A 19,646-nucleotide genomic window follows, 5' to 3' on the forward strand; every position below is an offset into this window, starting at 1 on the left:
CATGTGGGCAATTCTGGAATTAAAATGTCTTATCCCATGCAAATTAGACTCTGCCACTGGAAAATCCTTCTCTCCCGGGCTGTCCTGGGAAGACCAGAGATAAGCTTGCTGGCTCCAAGTTTAGGAGTCTGGAAGTGGGGGAGGGGGAAGATTACCTCCTAAGGACAAGAAAGCAGAGAATCAAGTTTGCCGAATTCAGAGCCGTAGAATCCCAAAGAATGGAGCGGAACAGCCGTGGGTTAACGCTGGTTCTGAAGCAGAGCGTGCGGGATGTTGGCTGCTGAAGCAGAACTCCCATTTACTGCGGTGTCTCTGTGGTGTGTCTTCAACACTACCTCTCTGCCCTTTCCTCATCCCAATATTCAAATTTTGATCCAGTGAATGACACGGTGCCAAACTGGGCTGCGATGGCACACTTGGCACAGCTGAGATGTGGGGGTCTGCTGCCTTTGGGCTCAGCTGTCAGACAGGCCTGACTGTGTGATGATGCAAACCAAGATTCATACAACTGTGCGCAGAGTCAGTGGGCAATAAGTGAGGACTTGAGAGACTCTTCTGTAGAGAAGGCACATGCATTTTAGGGTGTGGCCTTGATGACCTCTCTCAGCGGTGGAGGCCACTCAGGATAGCTGATGGCCAGATAAGGGGCTTCTGGATACCTAAGACCCCTGCCACATTCAGAAAGGCACCCATAAGGAATGCTACAATGTCTGCTGATGCTTGTTCAGAGGGGACAGTGCCCCACTCTCACAAACATCCTCAGGTCAGGGGGAAACAGGCAGCATTCAAACCAAGAACCAAGGCAAGGACAGAATTACTAGTTAACCGTGTGACTTGAGTCTCTGCTTCTTTATCTGTAAAATGGGGGTGTCTCCCCCTATCGCTGGCTCCAATCAGCCCAGGCATGAGATTTTGAGGGAATTATTTTATTTATAGAAAACCCCAGGAGGGTTCGGACCCCAGTCCTCCTCCCTTGGAGAACATGTCTGCTCTCTCCCGCTCTCTCTCTTTTTTGTTCTGGGACCTGGTAATTATATGCTTATAGATGAAGGCTTTTCAAAAACATCTTTCCCACCAATTTTCAGCTGGAAAAGCGCATAAAAAAACAGAGATATTTTTATCCGAGTGTTTTTTTTCCTGTCTCCTCCTTCCAGCAATGGGCAATTATGAGCTTTTTCCTTCAGTCAATCTGTCCTGTAAGAACTCGCTTCAGAGGGAAATTCATTTCGCAGCAATGCCAGACCATCCGGCAGACTCAGGCTGGGCAAGTCGGGGGAGGAGGAGGGAGAGACACCGTGTTGAGCACAGACCGCACACCTGGTCCCCGGCCCCCAAGCTGCAGCCCGGGTGGATAGGTTTCTTTTTTATTTTATTTCTCCTGAAAGCATTGCTAATTTGCCTTCACTATCTCCGTTTCTCTGGAGCCCCAGGGAGCCACTGAGCTTTGAGAAAGGGAACTAGGAAGTCAGCCCTTGGCCAGGCTGCCTTTGTCAGGGTCCAGCCCAAGCAGGACAGGGGCTTGGGAAGCGAGGGCTGGGGAGGGCTCTCGATGGGGGCGTGACTGATGCCTGGCTCTGCGGGCCTCCAGGAGGGAGCGTTCAGCATCAGAGAGGGGCCACTGGGAAAACCAATGCCCGGAGGCTCAACTTGGGCTGAAGAGAAAATAACCGCTTGACAGAAAGCCAGCAGCAGGGCCAGCCGGCCCCAGTGCCGCTGGGGAGAAGGGGGCCCCCAGTCGCCCCTGGGTCCAACCACAACTGCACACAGCGGCCCATTGCTGCTTGCACTCCGACAAGTGATCGGCCAGTGCTGGCTGGGTCGGCCCCACCTCCGAAGGCATCGCTGCCTCAATGGAAAGGGTACGATGGGCTTTGGATACTAATCTGCTGCCGACCGGCTAAGGGATCTGGGACAAGTCGCTTCTCCCCTCTGAGTCTCGGCACAGTGGGGGAGCTAGTGCCCACCTCATGGGCTGGTGGGAGGCATCAGCGAGGTGATGTGGTACACACAGCCAGGACACATGGAAGTTCTCTCCGTGGCCCTTTGACTCACCTCGTTAGAAAGATTTTCCCATTAGTAATGGAAACAACTCCTCCTGATTAAGTGCCGGTGCTGTGCTAGGTGCTTCACAAGGTGATGTATCCCCATCACCTTCTGAGGTGGGATGATCGTTATTTCCATCTTACAGATGGTGGAGCTGAGGCACGGGCAGGTTAGGTGACTTCCCATTGTAAGGGGCAGGGGCAGGATTTGAACCCAGGCCATATTATAAGAAATTTTAAAGTATTACCACTTTATCCTCATGATAATCTTACGTGGTGGGTGTCATGATCATCCCCACATTATAGATGAGGAAACTGAGGCACAGAGAGGTTAAGGGAACTACCTAGGGTCACACAGCTCCTAAGCGGCAGAGCCATGGGCCCCCCCTCCTGCCTTCTCCCCTTACCCCATGACAGTCCTGGGGGGACTCAGGGGTAATGCCTGTGGCCCTCCTGGCAGCAGCCCCGGCTCCTTTGGGCACAGCTGACCCACTGAATGATCGCCCTCTGACCATGGCAGGCTGGACCAGGTCAGACAGCTGGATGGAGAAGCATCAAAGCTGGTGGCAGGCTGACCTCGGACTGACAGCCCCGATTTCCATAGCTGACAGGCCTCCCCAGAAGCCGTGAAGAGATCGGCTCGGCCACAGGGTGACCCTTGCTCTGTTCAATGCATGTTTTTAAGGGAAACAAAAAGAAATATATCAATAGATTTAAAAAGCAGACGCCTGCTTCACTTGGTGCCAAGGACTGAAAAAAAAAAAAAAAGACTGACAAAGGAGCCCGGGGCTTGGCCCGCCCAGTGCCAGGCCCACTCCAAGCACTTGACCGGCACTGACATGTTTAACTCTTCTGAGAGCTCACTAACAATCCCATTTTACAGACAAGGAGACTGAAGCCCAGACAGGCCACTCAGCTGGGGAGCTGCAGCGGACAGACTGGAATTGGTCTGTCTGGCCCCCAGCAGACCACATCCTTAATCCTCAGCTCTGCTCTCTCCTTCCAAACACAAGGGCAACAGACCCCAAAAGAGGGGCGCCCAGGGAGGCAGCACCGGCGCCCAGGAGGCCCACGTTAGCGCTCGGGCACCCACAGTCTGGACACGACCAGAGAGGTTGCCAGCCCTGCAATCCCTCTTCCACAAGGTGGGCGGGGCCCCTGGTACTGGGCCCTGAGCCCACGCTTGGGCTGACACCCCCCTCCATGGGGCCACGATGGCCCCAACGTCATGTGGGGTGGGGATGCAGGCTCCAGAGGGGCCGTGGCCTTCTGGGTCTGTGCTCTCCCACGTCCCTCTCAAACCCACAAAACTGGGTCACCAACGGAGCAGTGAAGACTCAGTTCACCCGGCGGAGAATAAAAGCAAACGTTCTCCCCACAACTGACAGTGCCCGAGCCTCCCTGACCTCATCTCCTAATGCCCTCTCCTGGGCTGCCTCCACCCCGGTGCACTGGTCTCCTTGCCGTTCCACACACCAGACTCAAGCTCACCTCAGGGCCTTTGAACTGGCTGTTCCCTCTGCCGAGAATGTTCCTTCCCAGACACCCACAAAACCCCCTTCCTCACCTCCTTCAGGAACCTGTGGAATCGTCACCTTCTCATCTTTCCCAAGCGGCCTGTCTGCACTTACACCTGCACTGCCAACACCTCCAGCACTTCCCATCGCCTTCCTTACCTAGCAGACCTCGCTTTTTTTTCCTTTAACTTAGTGACCTTATTTCCTATCTGCCCCTTCCCACTATGATGTCAGCCCTGGGGGGCTGGTTTTTTGCCTCTCTGTTCACTGCTGTTTTTGGCACAGAAAGTCTGGCACACAGTAAATTCTCAGTAAGTCATCTGAAATTCAATTCCCACTTACAGATTAGGAGAATGGGGATCAAAGAGGTGGAATGAGCTGTTCAAGGTCGCAGAATCAGGAAGAGGCAGAGATAGGATGCAAACCTAGGCCTCCCTGGGTCTGGAGGCCTTGGCCTCCATGGTCTGGGAACTGGGGTTTCTCCCACAGCCATGGCCCTGAGGAGGTCAGGCCTGCCGGAAGATCCAGGTGGTTCTGGTGAGGGCCCCCCGGAAGAGTGGGCAGCTCAGGCCATGGCAGAAGTACCCTCCCACCCACCCCGACACACACACACCCTGTCTGAGCCTTCCCAGGAGCTGGGAACAAAGACCACTTTGTGGCCAGGAGTCAGAGGAGAGTGGACACTGTGGGCCATGGGGGTTTCCTGCCCAAATCTGCTTTCAAGCCTCCTGTGCGCCCCAGCCCCAGTCACATCCCTTCCTGCAGGGGCTCAGGGTTAGTGGGGTGAACAAGCCTCCCAGGACCAAGACAGCATGGCCAGGGCATGGGCCTGAGAAAGGACTCGTGCTGGCAGAGTCCATCGGGGAGGAGAAAGGGCCCTGGGCACTGTGCCCACTGGCCCCAAGCCCCAGCCTGGCTCTCCCTGAGGAGCATTGCATGTGGCCTGACTGCTCAGGCTCTCAGCCTGCTCTGTGAAATGTGGAGGGTGCAGGGAGTGGCCACCTGTTGGGGATGTTTGCTGAAACTATTAGAAACAGGTTCTCTTTCCTTGAGGAGGATCAAGCTGTCTGACCATAAGCTCTAAGGTACCAGGGGCCCTCTGGGAGCCTCAAGGAGAGAAGTCTGCCTGGAAATAAAGCTCGCCTAAAAAGCAGCAGAGACCTGGAGTCCTAATCATGTTAACTGAGCACCTGGATCCCACTGTGCCTGAAGCTCCCTCTTTAGACTTTTCTTTAAAAAAGCCTCAGTGCTGACACCAAGTGAGACAGGTGTGATCATGAAGCTCTGTGACCTGGGGAGGAGACTAGGGTGGGGGCTGCAGGGGTGAGGGTGGGGGTCAAGGAAGTCATCAGAGAGAGAAAAAGCCAGGGAGATCATGAAGGGCCTTGAATGCCAGGATAAGAAGCTGCGATCAAATCTGAGTTTTAACAAACTCCCTCCTACAGCAGCATGGAGGGGGTGGGGTGCGGTGGGAGGTGAGGGCCAGGAAGCCAGGGAGGAGACTGGGGCTAAGGTCTAGGCAGGCGATGCTGAGGCCTGAGCCTGGGTAGAGGGGGCAGCACCATGAGGAAGGGGAAGACACCTCCTTGGCGGTGCCCCAGGTGAGGTCTCCAGGGCACTGCTGCCCTTGTGGCTCTGACCACTGCAGGACAAGGTGACCCCACTTCCTGGGCCTGATGTTGAGAGGACAGATGTGCCCAAGCCAGGAGGGCAGTGGAGTCGCCAGGAGGGGGCAGGGGCAGACCGCATGGGGTCAAATCCCAGCTGTGCTACTTCTAGCTGTAGTCTTGGACAAGTCACTTAACACCTCTGTGCCTCAGTTTCCCCAACTGTAAAATGGGGAGAATAACAGTGCTGAATACACAGTGGTGTGAGGATTAAATGAGAAAATGCACAGAGAGAGCTCCGAACAGAGCCTGGCACAGAGTAAGGTCTCAACAGCTGCAAGCTACTATTATTAATCACATTATTATGATCTGGGGACCTAGGGGTAACCCTGTCTCTGCCCTCTGCGACAGGCGGGGAGGTGGGAGCCTCAGTTCACGGGCCCTCAGAAGCATGGTTGGGGGAGCTCTGCTATAAAAGTCATCAGGGGGCCAATCCCGGCTCAGGCACTATGGGCCTTGGTCAGCCACTGGCCCCTCCGAGCCTCAGCTTCCCCATCTGTCTGTCCACTGGGACCACAGTCCCTACCCTCGGAGCTGCTGCAAGGAGGTAACACCAGGAGTACATCGACTATGGGAAGGCATTGGCAGGATGGCCCAGGACACGGAGTGAAGGGTGACCTAGCCTGCCCCAGAGCCCCTCCCAGGGTCCCAGCCCTGGGCCCACCCAGGAATGTGGCGGCTGAGCAACACCTGTCCCCTCTGCATTCCCAGAGCCTGAGGCTCACCAACCAGACAGCACCAGGCCGGGGCCTCTGCCTCCTGCCGTGAGCCCATGTAGGAGCTCCCCCCAGAGCACCCTGACCAGGGAGCCGGCGCCCACAGCTCACGCAGGGGCAGGACGCGCCTCCCTGGGGCACACCTGAGGCAGGAGCGCTGACCTCTGGCCGTGCCGTGCAGGACAGCCCAGCAGACTCAGTCCCCGCAGCCACGGTCGGACAGACAGCCCTCTCCCCTGCCCACCGGCCAGGTGTCCCACGCGTGCCCTCCCTCCAAGCTCTGGGTCTGGGAGTGGCTGTCCCAGGCTTCGCCATCCCAGGCCCCTCTCTGGATGGCCGTTCCAGAGGGGTCAGAGGGCTCGGCCCCGCCACTCTGCCTACTGGTCCCCGTTACTCACCCGCCTCTCCAGGGGTCTCCCGGCTGAGCCCACACAGCATGTCTGCTCTTGTCTCCCCGGTGCCACTGACTCCCTTGGGAGCCAGGGAGGGGCTATGGGAGGGGAGCTCAGAGCTCCCACTGGCTGGGCAAGAGTCCACCCACTGCAGCGGGCGGCTCTCTGCTTAAAGGGGACACGGCCCTTGTCACAGCTGATCCTTGGATGGGGTTCAACACACCCCCCCCAGCCTGAGTCTGGGCAGGGGTCTTTGAAGATGGCAGGCCTCCCCCAGGGTCCCCAGGCACACAGACCCCTGAGGCCAGCTCTGCCCCTAACTCGCCCTGGGTGTTTGGTAAACGATTGCCTCCCAGCCCAGACTCAGTGTTTCTACCTGGAAAAGAGGAAGAGGGCCTTCCAAACTTTTTTTTTTCTTTTTTTAAGTAGCAGATTCCAACAGAATCTTGCACAGAACTCCCAGGACATAAGCCAGATAAAACGCAGCCGTGGAACGACGCCAGGGTGTGTCTCAGTTTAGAAATCCTTGCACTCAGAGTCCCCTGGGCCCTTCCACTGAAGTTCCAGCTACCTCTCCCAGGCCTCGGTTTCCTTTCCTGTAAGGTGGGACCTGGGGAAGATCAGCCCAGCAGCCTGTTATCCAGAGCATCCCCCAGCTCTGTGGGAAAACAGAGCAAGCTGTGCGTCCCGGGTTGATGGGCAGGGGCAGCTGGTCACAACTCCAGCCCCAGCTGGGCCTCAGCCCGGCACACTCCTAGCTTCCTCCGCACTAGCTCAGGATGACCCTGACGGACACCCAGGGCCCCTCCTCCAGCTCCCTAGCTGCTCCTGCTCTCCACCCACCAGTGCGTGTTGGTACCAGCTGAGAGCCAGACACCGCAGAGGTGCTGGGGAGGAGGATGGGCGATAGTGACTCGGGGTGTCAACAGCCTGTACAACTAACTACTTATTGCATCCAGCTGAACGCAGCAGAGAACGAGACAGATAAGGTCCCAGCTCCCATGGAAGCTCTCAGATGCATGGGAACAAGGGGGCTCAAATTCACCTCTGCCCTGCAGCAAATGGGAGGGTGCAGACCCGTGGTTAAGGACCAGGGACTGCATCTGAGTTTATTCCTCAGTGGGGAGTCCAGCCCACAGTTCCTGGGCTGCCCATGCTGGCTCCTGCCAGCCCCAATAACAGCACATTCAGAACAACCCAGGCTCTGAGTATGGGGTGGGGTCACTTGTACTCCTGTATCCACAGGTCATATTCCTTGCCCCCCCTCCCAAGGGTGCCTTCCTCTTCGGATGACTTTAGGTATGTCTCAGGGGCAGGGGCCCTTGGGCTAGTAGTGAGGCCAAAGGTCAAAGAGAGATGCAAAGGTCTCAGCCATGGGAGGGATGGTGAGCACTGGGTCAGACAGGGGGGACCTGAATTGGGAGGCATTTGCTGGGAGAATCGAGCCAGGCAGGAAGGGAGTGCAGTGTGGTCCACGGCGCCCTGAAATGGTCACAACAAGGCTGTTGATGAAGACCCTGACAATCCCCAGGGCACTGAGAGCCACCGTGGAGCAGTCCCAGCTCCATAGCAGGCCGGAAGGGGCACGGCTCTTAACAGGCCCTCGCCCTCTTTCCCCCCATTTACAGCCCCTTCAGGGAGGAGGGCTGTGTGGTGCACAGGCCTTTGGAGTTCCATCCAGCCCCTCTCGTAGAAAATATTTGCTCTCTGTACAGACGCATTTAAATGAGCGATTAAGACGGAAGATCCAAAACCTTGCCGTGGTTCTGTCTCTCTCGCTGCTCCTTTGGAATTTACTTTTGTGGACGAGAAGCTCCTGGAAAGGTCATGCCATGGGTTATGGGAGAGCTTCCACGCAGCGTTTCTCTGAGCACCTGCTGTGCCAGGCAGTGGGGACTGAGACACTAGGAGACGGGTGAGGATCAGCATCTTCCCTCTGTCCTCTGTTCCTGTCAGCCTGCCAAGCATATGTTCACTTCACTCATTTTATCCAAAAGTGGGTTTGGAAGCAACTGTTGGTCCATTCTGGAGCAAGGTAGGGTTTAAATAAATATTGGGCACAGAAAGGTTAACTGACTTGCCCAAGGTCACCCAGCTGTAAGTGTGGAGCCAGGTTCACACCTAAGAGGTCCGTTCTTAAAGGCGCTGCTATGTGCCTCTCAAGATAAAGGGGTCTGGGAGTGCAGATGAGGGGCAATCAGCTCTGTCGGGGGTCCACCGAGGAGGGGTTTTTGAGCCTGACTTTGAAGGATGGGAAGCAAGGTGCCATGAACACAGTCCCAAGTGACAAGTGAGGAAGAGACCAGGCAGGAGATGCAGCTGGAGCCAGGCCACAGGCGGCCTGGCCACACTCGCTCCCCCAGGTGCCGGGGGCTCCTCAGCAATGCTGGCTCTCAGGCCCCACCCGGACCTGCTGAAGGAGAACCTGCATTTTCACCAGCTCCCCAGAGGATGCATACGAAGTTTAAGAAATGCTGTATTATGGGTTTGGCTTTCATCCTGCAGGCAACGGGAACCACAGATGGTTGTAGAGCAAGGGTGTGAGAGGCTCTGCAAGGACCTCAGCCACAGAGCATCTCTGAGGGAGAAGGGAGGAGGGCCTGGGAACGAGCAGCAAGAGCCCCTCCTGGGAGCCGAGAGTGGGTGAGGCTGCTGCTGGGCCCTGCTCCAAGCACGACCCCTCTCGTCCACTGCGGCCAAGCCTTGGGGACGTAGAGGGAAAGGCGGATAGATTGCTGGGCCTGCACTGTGGCTAGAAGCCAGGTTTGCTGGGGGCCCGGCCTACCAGCAGCTCCTGGTCACAGAGTGTCCTACACTTCCAACGCTATGGATGACAGTGACGGGGACTGGGCTGCCTGGGGAAGGTGGCAGGGCCACTGAGCTGACAGGCAGCCCCTCCGTGGTCAGGAGAGGCCCTGGCACCTCCACGTCCTCAGGTTTTACGAGACAATTGAAAGATGGATTGCTGTATGACCTGGGGCATGTGTCCAAACCTCTCTGGGCCTCAGCTTCCTTAGCTGCACAACGGGAATAACAAAAGCACCACCTTCTAGGGTTAGGGAGTCCACATATTGGGTCAGGAAGCATTTATCCATCCACTTTCCTGCCAAGAGTCTCACACCAATGCCTTGGATGGATGCAGGCCAGAAAGGCAGAACTTCAAGGTAGATGAGCACACTGGCCAGATGCACCCAGGTTCAAACCCCAGCGCTGCCACCCAAGAACCTTGTCATTCCGGGCAACTCACTTCTTTCTGCCTGAGCCTCTGCTTCCCAACCCGTGAGGAGTGAGGGCGAAGAGACCTCGGAAGGTCTGCCCAGCACACACTCCTGCCCTCTTCCCCACATGCGGCCAGGCCTGCAGGGCCTTCTCAGAGTCTCTTAATGGGAAGCCACTGGCACCATTGCTGAGCGGGCTGTCCTCACACTGCAGGACACCGGCAACCCTGGCCCCCGCGCCCCCAGGGGTAGTGACCCCCACAAGTGGGAACCGACCCCATGCTGCACAGATGGGAAAACCGAGACTCAGAGAGGACGGTGTCTGAGGCCCCCCAGAGCAGAGAGGGGCCTGGACCCTGGCCTCTTTCCTTCCTCTCAGGTCCCAGGGCTGGTTAGTCATAAGCACAGCAGACTGCCAGGGACCCTGAGTGACAGCCGGAAATGAAGTCTGGGTGGGAAGGACGGCAGAGATGGCGATTCGATAACAAGAGATAAACCCTTTGTTGTTGTTCTGCTGCTTCTCCCTTCGTCCCTTCCTCCCTCCCTCCCTCCCTCCCTCCTCACACCACCCCGAGGGCCAGGCCAGGACAATCCCTTCCCTCTCCTGGTTGTAAGACATTCCCATAAGGTGGGCACTGTTGCCCCCATTTTACAGACGGGGACACTGAAACCCAGTCTGTGATGCCACCAGCCACAGGTGAGGGCCATGAGGTGACCCCGCCTTAGGGGGTGCTGTTTGGCTGTGGCCCCCCACTCTGCCAAGCTGCCCCATAGCCCCAGCCCCATGGCCCGTCACCTGACTTCAGGGGTAATGCCACACCAGTGGGCTGCACCTGGGCTAGGCCCCCAGGCCCACATCTGCCAGTTCCCAGGGCCCCTCACCGAGGCTTTCCTCTGGCCCTGGAGGGCACAGGGCCAGGCAGGGCCACGGGGTCGCAGGGGGCTGCAAGAGCAAAGAACAACAGGCTGTGTGCAGAGACCAGGGAAGGGCAAGGCTCGAGGGGGAGGTGAGAGGAACCACAGCTGGTTCTTTACACAGAACCTCTGTACCAGGCCGTGTTCTCAGCATTTTAAACGTATCTTCTCATTGCATCCCCACCTCAGAGACGAGGAAACAGGGGCCCAGAGAGGTGAAGCCACTTGCTCTTAGTCACACAGAGTGTGAGGTATGAGCAGGGATTTAAGCCCAGGCCCTGCTGACGCCATCTACACAAGCACCCCATCCACAGCCCCCTGAGAAATGCGCACTCACGGATACAGGAAGAAAGAGGGGACTGCTGGGCGGCGGGGTCCCCAAGCTGCTGCTCCTGGGGAGTCTCTCTAAATCCTCCGACTAGGGAGGGCCAAGGGGACACAGGCCCAGGCCTGGCCACAGATGGGGCAGCTCCTTGGGGCTCCCTCTTGGTCTCCACGCTTGACACTTGCAATGGCTTCCCTCCTGGAGGAGAAACATGGGGCCATAACCGTGCAGGGGGCCTCTCTGAGCCTCAGGTCCCTTCTCTTAATGATGAAGATGTCTGTCCTCACAGGGTTTTGTTTAGAAACTCGGTGAATAAACAAAACGCCTGGAAAACTGTAGCGTGCAGGGCCCGTGGAGGTGGTCAGTGTGAACACGGCCTTGCCCTACCTCTCTGGCCACTCAGTCACACTGAAGCACCCACTACCTGCCAGAAACTAAGCTGGGCACGAGGTTTGCAAGGGGGCAAAGCAGATGTAGAGTCTGCCTCTCAGGCCGCTGGTCTAGCAGAGGGACAGAGATCAAAGGAGAAAACCCTGCAAATACAGATGAGTCATCGAGACGGTGCGGAGGGCAAGTGGGGCCAGGACAACACGAGGTGGGGGTCGGGGAGCCTCCAGAGGAGGCGCCTCTAGGCCGAGACAGGATGGGAAGGAGCCAAGGGCAGCTGCAGGAAGAAGTCTCCAGGCGAGCGTGGGCTGTCTGGGGAGCAGGAGGAGGAGAGAAGTCGGGATTCTGCTCCAGATGCAGCACCAGGGGAGACACTGGAGGGTTTTAAACTGGGTCCTGTGTGATCTGACTTGTTTCCAAAGGGCAGCAGGAGGGGACGGGCTGCAAGGGTCCGGACGGCACGGGGGGACCGGAGGCAGGGCGGGGGGGCCAAGCACCTCAGGGGCAGGAGACCTGGAAGCCAATTTTCTCTGTGCCTCAGGCCTGTCCCTTCCTGCTCTGAGTCTGTTTCCCTTCTGATGACGATGGCCAGCAGTGCGAGTTTGGGGACCTGCCAGGGTTAGAGGTCAGAAGCATGGAGTCAGGATGCATCGTGATGCAAAACAAGAAGAAAAAGGAAAACGGGGATGACAATGAACAGGCAGGGCACCAGGCGTGAAGGAAATGGCCCCAAATTCGTGCAGAGCCGCTCCACTCACTGGTAAGCAGAGAAGTGAAGGGGAAATGATGCTTCTCCCACTTGACTCTTCAGGGCGGCAAACATGAGAAATGCAGGCAAGACCAGGTGCTGGTGAGCATCGCGGACATGGAGAGGCAGGGGCACTTCTGGGGGTGGGGGTAAACTGAGGCAGCCATGAGAGGGCCAGCGCCCTCCCTCCTGGTAGTTATCCTTGGGTGACTCCCCCCAAGGATCCCTAAGGGGCGGGAATAGGAACGTCATTGGTGAAGATGACCTGCATCTCCATCCTGGGGGAGGGGACAGGTAACACGATAGCCACACCCCATGGAGGACAACCCAGATGAGAAGCACAGCCTTGTGCATAGGTTTAGAGACACAGTTCGAGTTACAGGGAGAAAGGAAGGGGGGAGGAGGAAGGTGAAGGGGCGGGGAGAAGGGAGGGAGGACAGAGCAGGGAAGAGAGGAGGCAGGGAGAGGGCAGGAAAGAATAGTTCCCTGTACTATCACTTATGTAAACTAAAAACATACATAAAGCACTACATGTGCCGTAACGGCACATACATGTGTAAAGATCTGTTTCACAGAGTGATGGTTTCGAGGGAGGTAACTGGGGTGGGGGGGGATAGGGCATGAAGGAGGCAAAATAAGATAAAACAGCCAGAGCAGGTGCCAGCTGGCTCAGGACCATGTGTGCCACACACTGAGGAATTCAGCTCACCCCCCAGAGCCTGGGATTAAAAATAAAAAATAAATAATTGCCTTGAATGGCATGTTAAGAAGTCGAAGCTCTCTCCTGAGGATACTGGGGAGCCATGGAAGGGTTTAGAGGGAGGGAGGAATGATGACAGCTAAGTTTCTTAGAAAAATAACTGAACTGGGTGCTGAGAGAGCCCGTGGGTGGGGCTGGGGGCCTTGGCTGACCTCAGTCAACCTCAGCCACCCTCCTCCCCACGGGGGCCACTCAGACTCTGCCCACCTGCCCTCTTGGTGCCTGAGCAAAACGGGAAAATAAATGGGCAGGCTGTCAGGGCTCAGCCCCGTCACGCGTCCTCACCTCAGGGTGCCAAAGACACCATGGCAGTGCCCTCCCCAACCCCCCCACACGTCCAGCCCTAGAAAGAACCCTGGTCTGGGGGTCAAGAGACCCAGGTTCAAGGCCCAGCTACTGCCCACACAGGACCAACTCTGTGCCAAGAACATTACACATGATGCAGAACACCAGTGTCTCTTGTGGAAAGGACTACACTCAACAAGGATTCACCATGAACCCAAACAAAACAAAGGGGGCCAAAGAGTCAGGCCACTCAGGGAGGCATCAGGGAAAGCTGCCCGGAGGAGGTGGTGTCTAAGCTAAGTCTTGATGGACAGAGGAACCAAACCCTCCAAGATGATGCAGGGAGGGAATTCCAGGCAGAGGGGCAGCCTGGGCAAAGGGTGAGAGGGGGAAGGTGCGAAGTATGGTAGGGAGAGGCACCAGTCCGCATGGCTGGGGTCGGAGGTCCCGCAGGAGCAGGTGGGCTGGGCAGGCAAGGGGGTGGGTCCTGACAGATGGAGACCTGCTTCGGGGAAGAGAATGCACTGAATGGGGCGTCCCGGCACTGTGGCCGCCTCATGGATGACATTTAAGGAGGGGCGGGCTCTCCTGAGCCCCCTCGATGAGATGCGGGCAGGGAGACACATGGAGGGCCTGGGCAGCCACACGACTGAGCTGTCGGGAGCAGGGCAGGAAGGGTGCACACAGGAGCCTGAGGACAGCAACGCCCCCTCGCGGCTCGTGATCGATGAGGCCTTGGGAGCGGCAGGCGCAGCCCTCACTCATCCTGTGCCCTCGGCATCCAAGTGGAGCAGGAGGTTGGACTCGGGTTCAGCCTGTGGCCAACACTGTCCCTGGACTCCCACCACCCACCCTCTTGATCAAGCATTACCCTGTGGGGCTTCCCTGGTGGCGCAGTGGTTAAGAATCCGCCTGCCGATGCAGGGGACAAGGGTTTGATCCCTGATCTGGGAAGATCCCACATGCCGCAGAGTAACTAAGCCCATGCTCCGCAGCTACTGAGCCTGTGGTCTAGAGCCCGCAGGCCACAACCACTGAGCCCACACGCCTACAGCCCGTGCTCCACAACGAGAGAAGCCACCACAGTGAGAAGCCCGCAAGCAGCAACGAAGACCCAATGCAGCCAAAACAATAATTATAATAAATAATTTGTTTTTAAAAAGCATTACCCTCTATGTGCAAATGCCCTAGAAAAAGGGTATTTACACAGGTTTTACCACTTCATTGAGTACAGTGTCTCACGGAATCTTTCAAGAGCCCTCTGAGGTAGGCATTGCTGCTCCTGTCTTACAGAGGGAAAACTGAGGCCCAGAGAGGGGAAGGGACTTGGCCAAGGCCCCCGGCTAAGATGGGCTGAGGGTCAGATCGTCAGACTCAGGTGCTCCCTCCTTGGGTCCTTTACATGGGCTCCTCCTTCTTCCTGGAACCCCCTTCCCCCTACATCCTTAGAGCCTGACTGAAATGCCACCTCCACCAAGAAGGCTGCCCTGACCACACCAGGTGGGTCCCCTTTACCCTCTCCCAGCCTTTCCTCCAATGCATTTGCTCACCTGTCCTTTTCCACCAAAGAGGGGACCCTCAACTCTCTTGCTCATTGATTTTGACCCTATGCCCAGGGCTGGGCCTCACACACAGTAAGCGCTAAATAAGTGTTTGCCGAATGAATGAATGAGAAATAAATGATGACTATACATCACCTCTGGATTGCTATACTGGAAAGAAACCAATAATTCATCCCTCTTCAATCTGATGCAGGAATCCTTTCTGCTGTCTGGTAGAGCTTGCATACCTCCACAAACAGGGAGCTCACCACCTCATGAGCAGCCCACCCTATTCCTGAACAGTCATGAGGATGGGAGTCACTCCATTATCCTAAGCTGGAGCCTGTCTCCCTGTGGCTCCTCCAGGCCCCTGCCCCAGGACCAGCCTGCAGAGACTCAGCGGCCATGCCTGGACCCAGGTCATGGCCTCTGAGCCCTGGAGGGAGAGGCCACAGTTCAGAGTCTGGATGTGGCTCCAGTGGGGTCCCATCAGCTCCCCTCCCACCTTGAGGCCCTCTCCTGGGTGTGTGGCTGGAAAGAGCAGGTGGCCATCCAAACCGCCCCCCACCCCAAGTCTGGGGCCAGGCTCTTTAATCCACTCTGGACATCAGTGTGTTTTTAACTTCCAGTGGCATTTGCTTCAGTCCCATGAGGCTGGCACAATCACCTCTTTTTACAGACGAGGAAACTGGAGTCCAGAGGGGCAGGAGACAAGAACCTGGTGTCTGGCTCCAAAGCCTTAATCCCAGCCCAACAGACACACATTCTCAAAAGGGCTTTGTGTGATAGTCTTATTTTTTGTCTTCCTGGTGGACTACTTGAAAGAGAACCCTGCAGTTGTGGACTCATTAGTGGTAGAAACTCAAGCAGGGAGAGAATTTGGGAAGGCCCATCCAAGGAGCCCGTACAGCCCAGCTGAGACTATACCAATGAGATCCAGGCAGGAGGACCCCACTGGTGGAGGTGGGGGCAGGGGCTGCAGGGCTGGGGTGGGCCCTGGCAGAGGCCACTTATTTGAGGACAAGGCTTGACCCTGAGATTTCTGGGCCAGCGCCTGCTACCTGAGGCACCCCACGTTCCACGGGCCCCTCAGCACCATTTAGGAAGAATCCTTGGAAGGTCACCAACCGGTGTCCAAAACTGGCCACCCTCCTCTGCAGCCTCGTCTCCCTCCATTCCCAGCACCCTGAGCCCATTCCCACCTCCAAGCCTTCACACTCTCAGGAACCCAAGAATGCGCTGGCCCTAATCCCTCTGCCTGGCCAAATCCTGCAAGTCCCCCAGGGTCGCCCACTGTCACCTCCTGGGGGATACTCCAGCTGGTTGGTGTCCCATCTGCGTTTCTAAAGCCCTCGGGCATCCCTCAGTCCCACTGTCAACTCCCCCCGACATCCCCCTCTGCCTTGCCCTTCCATCCCCGGATAAGCCTGACTCCTAAGTGGTGATGAACATTCCACGTTGCCAGCACCGCCCCCTCCAGCAGTGGCAGCATGGGGGCCTGAGAGGGGACCCTGGGTTCAGGTCCTATCTCCACCCCTGACTGGCTGGGTGACCTTGAACAAAACTGGCCTCAACCTTCTCATGTATAAAATGGGGGTACATGCGTGGGCTGGGGCAGGAGCAGGACCTGTAGTCTCTGGGGGCTGCTTCAGCTCCAACCTTGCCAGCCTGGGACACCCTCACCTCCGTCCCCAGCTTGGGCTCCAAACGACCCAAACCTCAAACAAACTTTCCTCAACAGACTATTTTGCAAATGGGGTACCAAGGCTCAGTGAGGGGCAGGGACTGTCCTCAAGGTTACCTGCAGGGACCCCAGCTGCCCCAGTTGTGTGGCTGTAAGAGGTTGCTGGGTAGGTGCCTGCTCCCCTTGTCCGCTCACACATCTGCTTATGAGTCGCCGTCACCTCGGCCAAGTCAGCGAAATGCAGGGGCTGGAGAGACAAGGTCAGCCGAAGGACGGTGATGGGCGGATGGGGGGGAGGGTGAGGAGGCTTCGAGCTACGGGACAGCAGGGTGGGGGCACACAAGGGAAACTGAGGGGCAATTCCCAGGAGGCGCGGGGAACTGCTCCAGGACGACGGAGAGGGCGGTTATCCATTCAGCCCTGTCTGACAGATGTTCTTTCTGCTCCATCAGCCTGTCTCCCCAGGGAGGAGACAGGACCGGCAGCCTTCACAATTATCTGGGCAATTAAGACAGGCAGATGATCCTGCTGGACTGAACATTCAAGCCGACGAACGGACACAATGCTGGGACGTTGGCTGACAAGATCAGCACTGGTGCTGGTGGATGACATGGCTGCTCAGCCTGGAGGGGGAACCCTGGGTGACCCCATCGCTGTTTCTGCAGGGCTGTCCTGGGGCAGGGGGAGGAGAGGGAGGGCGGATAACCTTGGGGGAGCCTGGGGAAGACAGACCAGTAGCTACACGTTGGGAACGCAACAGAGGGGTCCCCTGCTCCTGGTGGGGAGGCCAGATAACTGACCACTGAGAAACACGCCCGTGGTGAGATGTTTGGACTTGGAAGTCAGAAGGCCTGGGTGGGTGGGTGGGAGGGGCGGGGCCGGTGCACAGACTCCACCATTTCCTTCCTGGCTGTGTGACCTTGGAAAGTTGGAAAGTCACTTCCTCTTTAAGCCTCAGTTTCCTCGCCTGTAAAATGGGGCGATTTAGTTCATAGCTCACAGGACTGTTGTGAGGATGAGAAAGTACACATGAAGTACTTAGCATAGCACCTGGCAAACAACAAGTGCTTAATAAACGCTTGGGAAACAAAGAACAGGTCCAGAGGTTCACTCCAGGCTGCTGGGATTCCAGGAATTATTCCAGGGATGAGAGTTTACCCTTGGCTCCTTGATAAAGGGAGAAGCCCCGGGGTCTCTAGACACCATAGCTGATCTGAAATTCTGGTGCTCCCAGCATCAAGGAAGGCGGAGGCTGGGGAAGTGGTTGCTGTCTAGGCACTGGTGGGAGGAGGCTCGTTTCCACATGAGAGTCAGATCTGAGACCCCAATGCAGCTGCCGCAGTGTGAGAAATGCCGGGAGCCGGATGTGGAGGAGAGAGGCAGACAGAGGAGAGTCTCATTACGGAAAGGAAGGAAGGAGTGAATAATTCATCACAGATGTGCGCCGCGGAGTGGGGGCAGAAGGAGAAAGCTTGGGAGGGCCCGCAGGAGGCCGCACTCAGCCGGCGGGGGATTACTATCCTGAAAGCCTTATCACTGGGCTTCCCTGGTGGCGCAGTGGTTAAGAATCCGCCTGCCAATGCAGGGGACACGGGTTTGATCCCTGGTCTGGGAAGATACCACATGCCGCGGAGCAACTAAGCCCGTGCGCCACAACTACTGAGCCCGTGTGCCACAACGACTGAAGCCTGCACGCCTAGAGCCCGTGCTCCACAGCAAAAGAAGCCACCACAATGAGAAGCCCGCACACCGCAACGAAGAGTAGCCCCCGCTCGCCGCAACTACAGAAAGCCCGCGCGCAGCAACGAGGACACAACGCAGCCAAAAATAAATAAATAAATTAAAAAAGAAAAAAAAAAAGCTCGTCATCCCTAAACTGCCCGTGGCTCCTCTAGAAGCACAGGGGCCAGACCGGAGGCCCCTCACCCACCCTGCTCCAGCCTTGTCAGCCTGGGGACACCCAACACGTCCATCGTCCCAGGGCCTTTGCGCTGGCTGTGGCCTCTGCCAGCCGCATTCTTCCCCTGGATAGCCACCTGGCTCCCTCTCCCACCTCCGTCAGGGCTTCGTGCTAATGTCACCTTCTCAGTGTGGCCTTCCCTCAACACCCCATTTGAAACTGTACCCCACTACTCACACACCCCATGCCCTCTCCCTGCCTCATCTTTCTTCACAGCATGTGTCACTACCAAATAAGGGAAATATATTACCCTTATTCGTCTTGCCCCTTGGCTGTCGCTCCTCCTAGAAGGTCAGCTCCACGAGGGCAGGGATTTTTGTCCATCTTGTTCCCTGTTGTACCCTCGTGGCCTAGAACAGTACCTGGCACGTAACAGGTGCTCAGTAGGTATCCTTTGAATGAGTGGATGGCACAGGGTATTCTCCTGCCTCAACAAACATCGACTGAGCCCTAGCTCCTCACCTCTCACCTGGACCCCAGCCCAGTCTCTCCCCGTATCCCTGCCTATGGTCAGCACAGCAGCCAGAGCCCATTCTAACACTCAGAACTGTCCTCCACTCCCTGCTGCTCACGGGCCTTCCATGGCTCCCACTGCCCCCAGGACAAAGTCCAAGCTCCACGGTCTCCCACCTCCTCTGCCCTGGCTCCCTTCTGTGCCAAACCCTTCATCCTGGCCAAAGTCAGCTGACCGCTTCTCTAAGTCAGATCTTTTAAACCTCCAGGCATTGGTACAAGCTGTTCCCTTTGCCTAAAAGCTCTCTTCCTCCCTTAGTTGCCTGGAAAACTCCTACTCATCCTTAAAGACCCTGCTCTGGGAGCTTCCCCTGACCTCTCACAAGCAAAATCATTGCTTCCTTCTCCAGGCACCAACGGGACTCTGTCTGCCCACCCCCCTGATGCCCTGACATCATCTACAAGTCGTTTCTCCCCAGGTCTGAGCCCTTTGGGTCAGGAACTGCAGGTGGTCCCCTTCTGGTGCTCTGACACCTAGCACTTTGAAAGTATCATCTCAGTGTTCCTCCCAGCCACTCAGTATTAATCCCATTTCACAGATGGGAAACCAGAGGCCCAGAGAGGTGAAGGCACATGCCCTGGTGGCACAGCTGGGACTTACACCCGGCCACTGGCTCCAGGACCTGTGTATCCTGCCTTGCTCACATCAGCATGCATCAAATTAAATCTCTCACTCTTTGAATTGAATGTAACCATTTTATGCCTCCAGAGGCCCAAGCTTAGCTCAGGGTGCAGCACTTGGGTGTTAGAGTCGGTCCAGCTCTGCAGGCCCCTCCCCTCCTCAAGCCTCTGCTTCCCCACTGTCCAGATGTGGAAAAAAAGGCCACTGTCAGGACTGAAGTGGGCAAGGGGTGGCCACTGAGTGTCCAGCACTGTGGAGGCGCTCCCATTGCTGTGTGCACACAGCAGGGGCTCCCTCGGCCTCTTGGGCTGTGGCAGAAATCGGGGGGCCAGCCAGTCTGCACCCCTCTCTCCA

General features: G+C 56.9%; 1 protein-coding gene across 3 annotated transcripts in view; it reads right to left on the minus strand.

The window, feature by feature from the left end:
- Positions 1–19,646, minus strand: part of GRIP2 (glutamate receptor interacting protein 2) — a gene marked incomplete at both ends in the record, with an annotated part of 134,288 nt that overhangs the window by 71,616 nt on the left and 43,026 nt on the right. The window contains one exon of one of the 3 annotated variants that reach the window (XM_079712799.1): positions 6,341–6,380. The exons of the other annotated variants lie outside the window; for them this stretch is intronic. Coding sequence (XP_079568925.1) covers positions 6,341–6,380 — 40 coding nt within the window. Of the gene's footprint in view, positions 1–6,340; positions 6,381–19,646 lie in introns of those variants that run through there. 3 annotated transcript variants of the gene reach the window in all.

Source organism: Hyperoodon ampullatus (genome assembly GCF_949752795.1).
Source record: "Hyperoodon ampullatus genome assembly, chromosome: 10".
Taxonomy (NCBI): Eukaryota; Metazoa; Chordata; class Mammalia; order Artiodactyla; family Ziphiidae; genus Hyperoodon; species Hyperoodon ampullatus.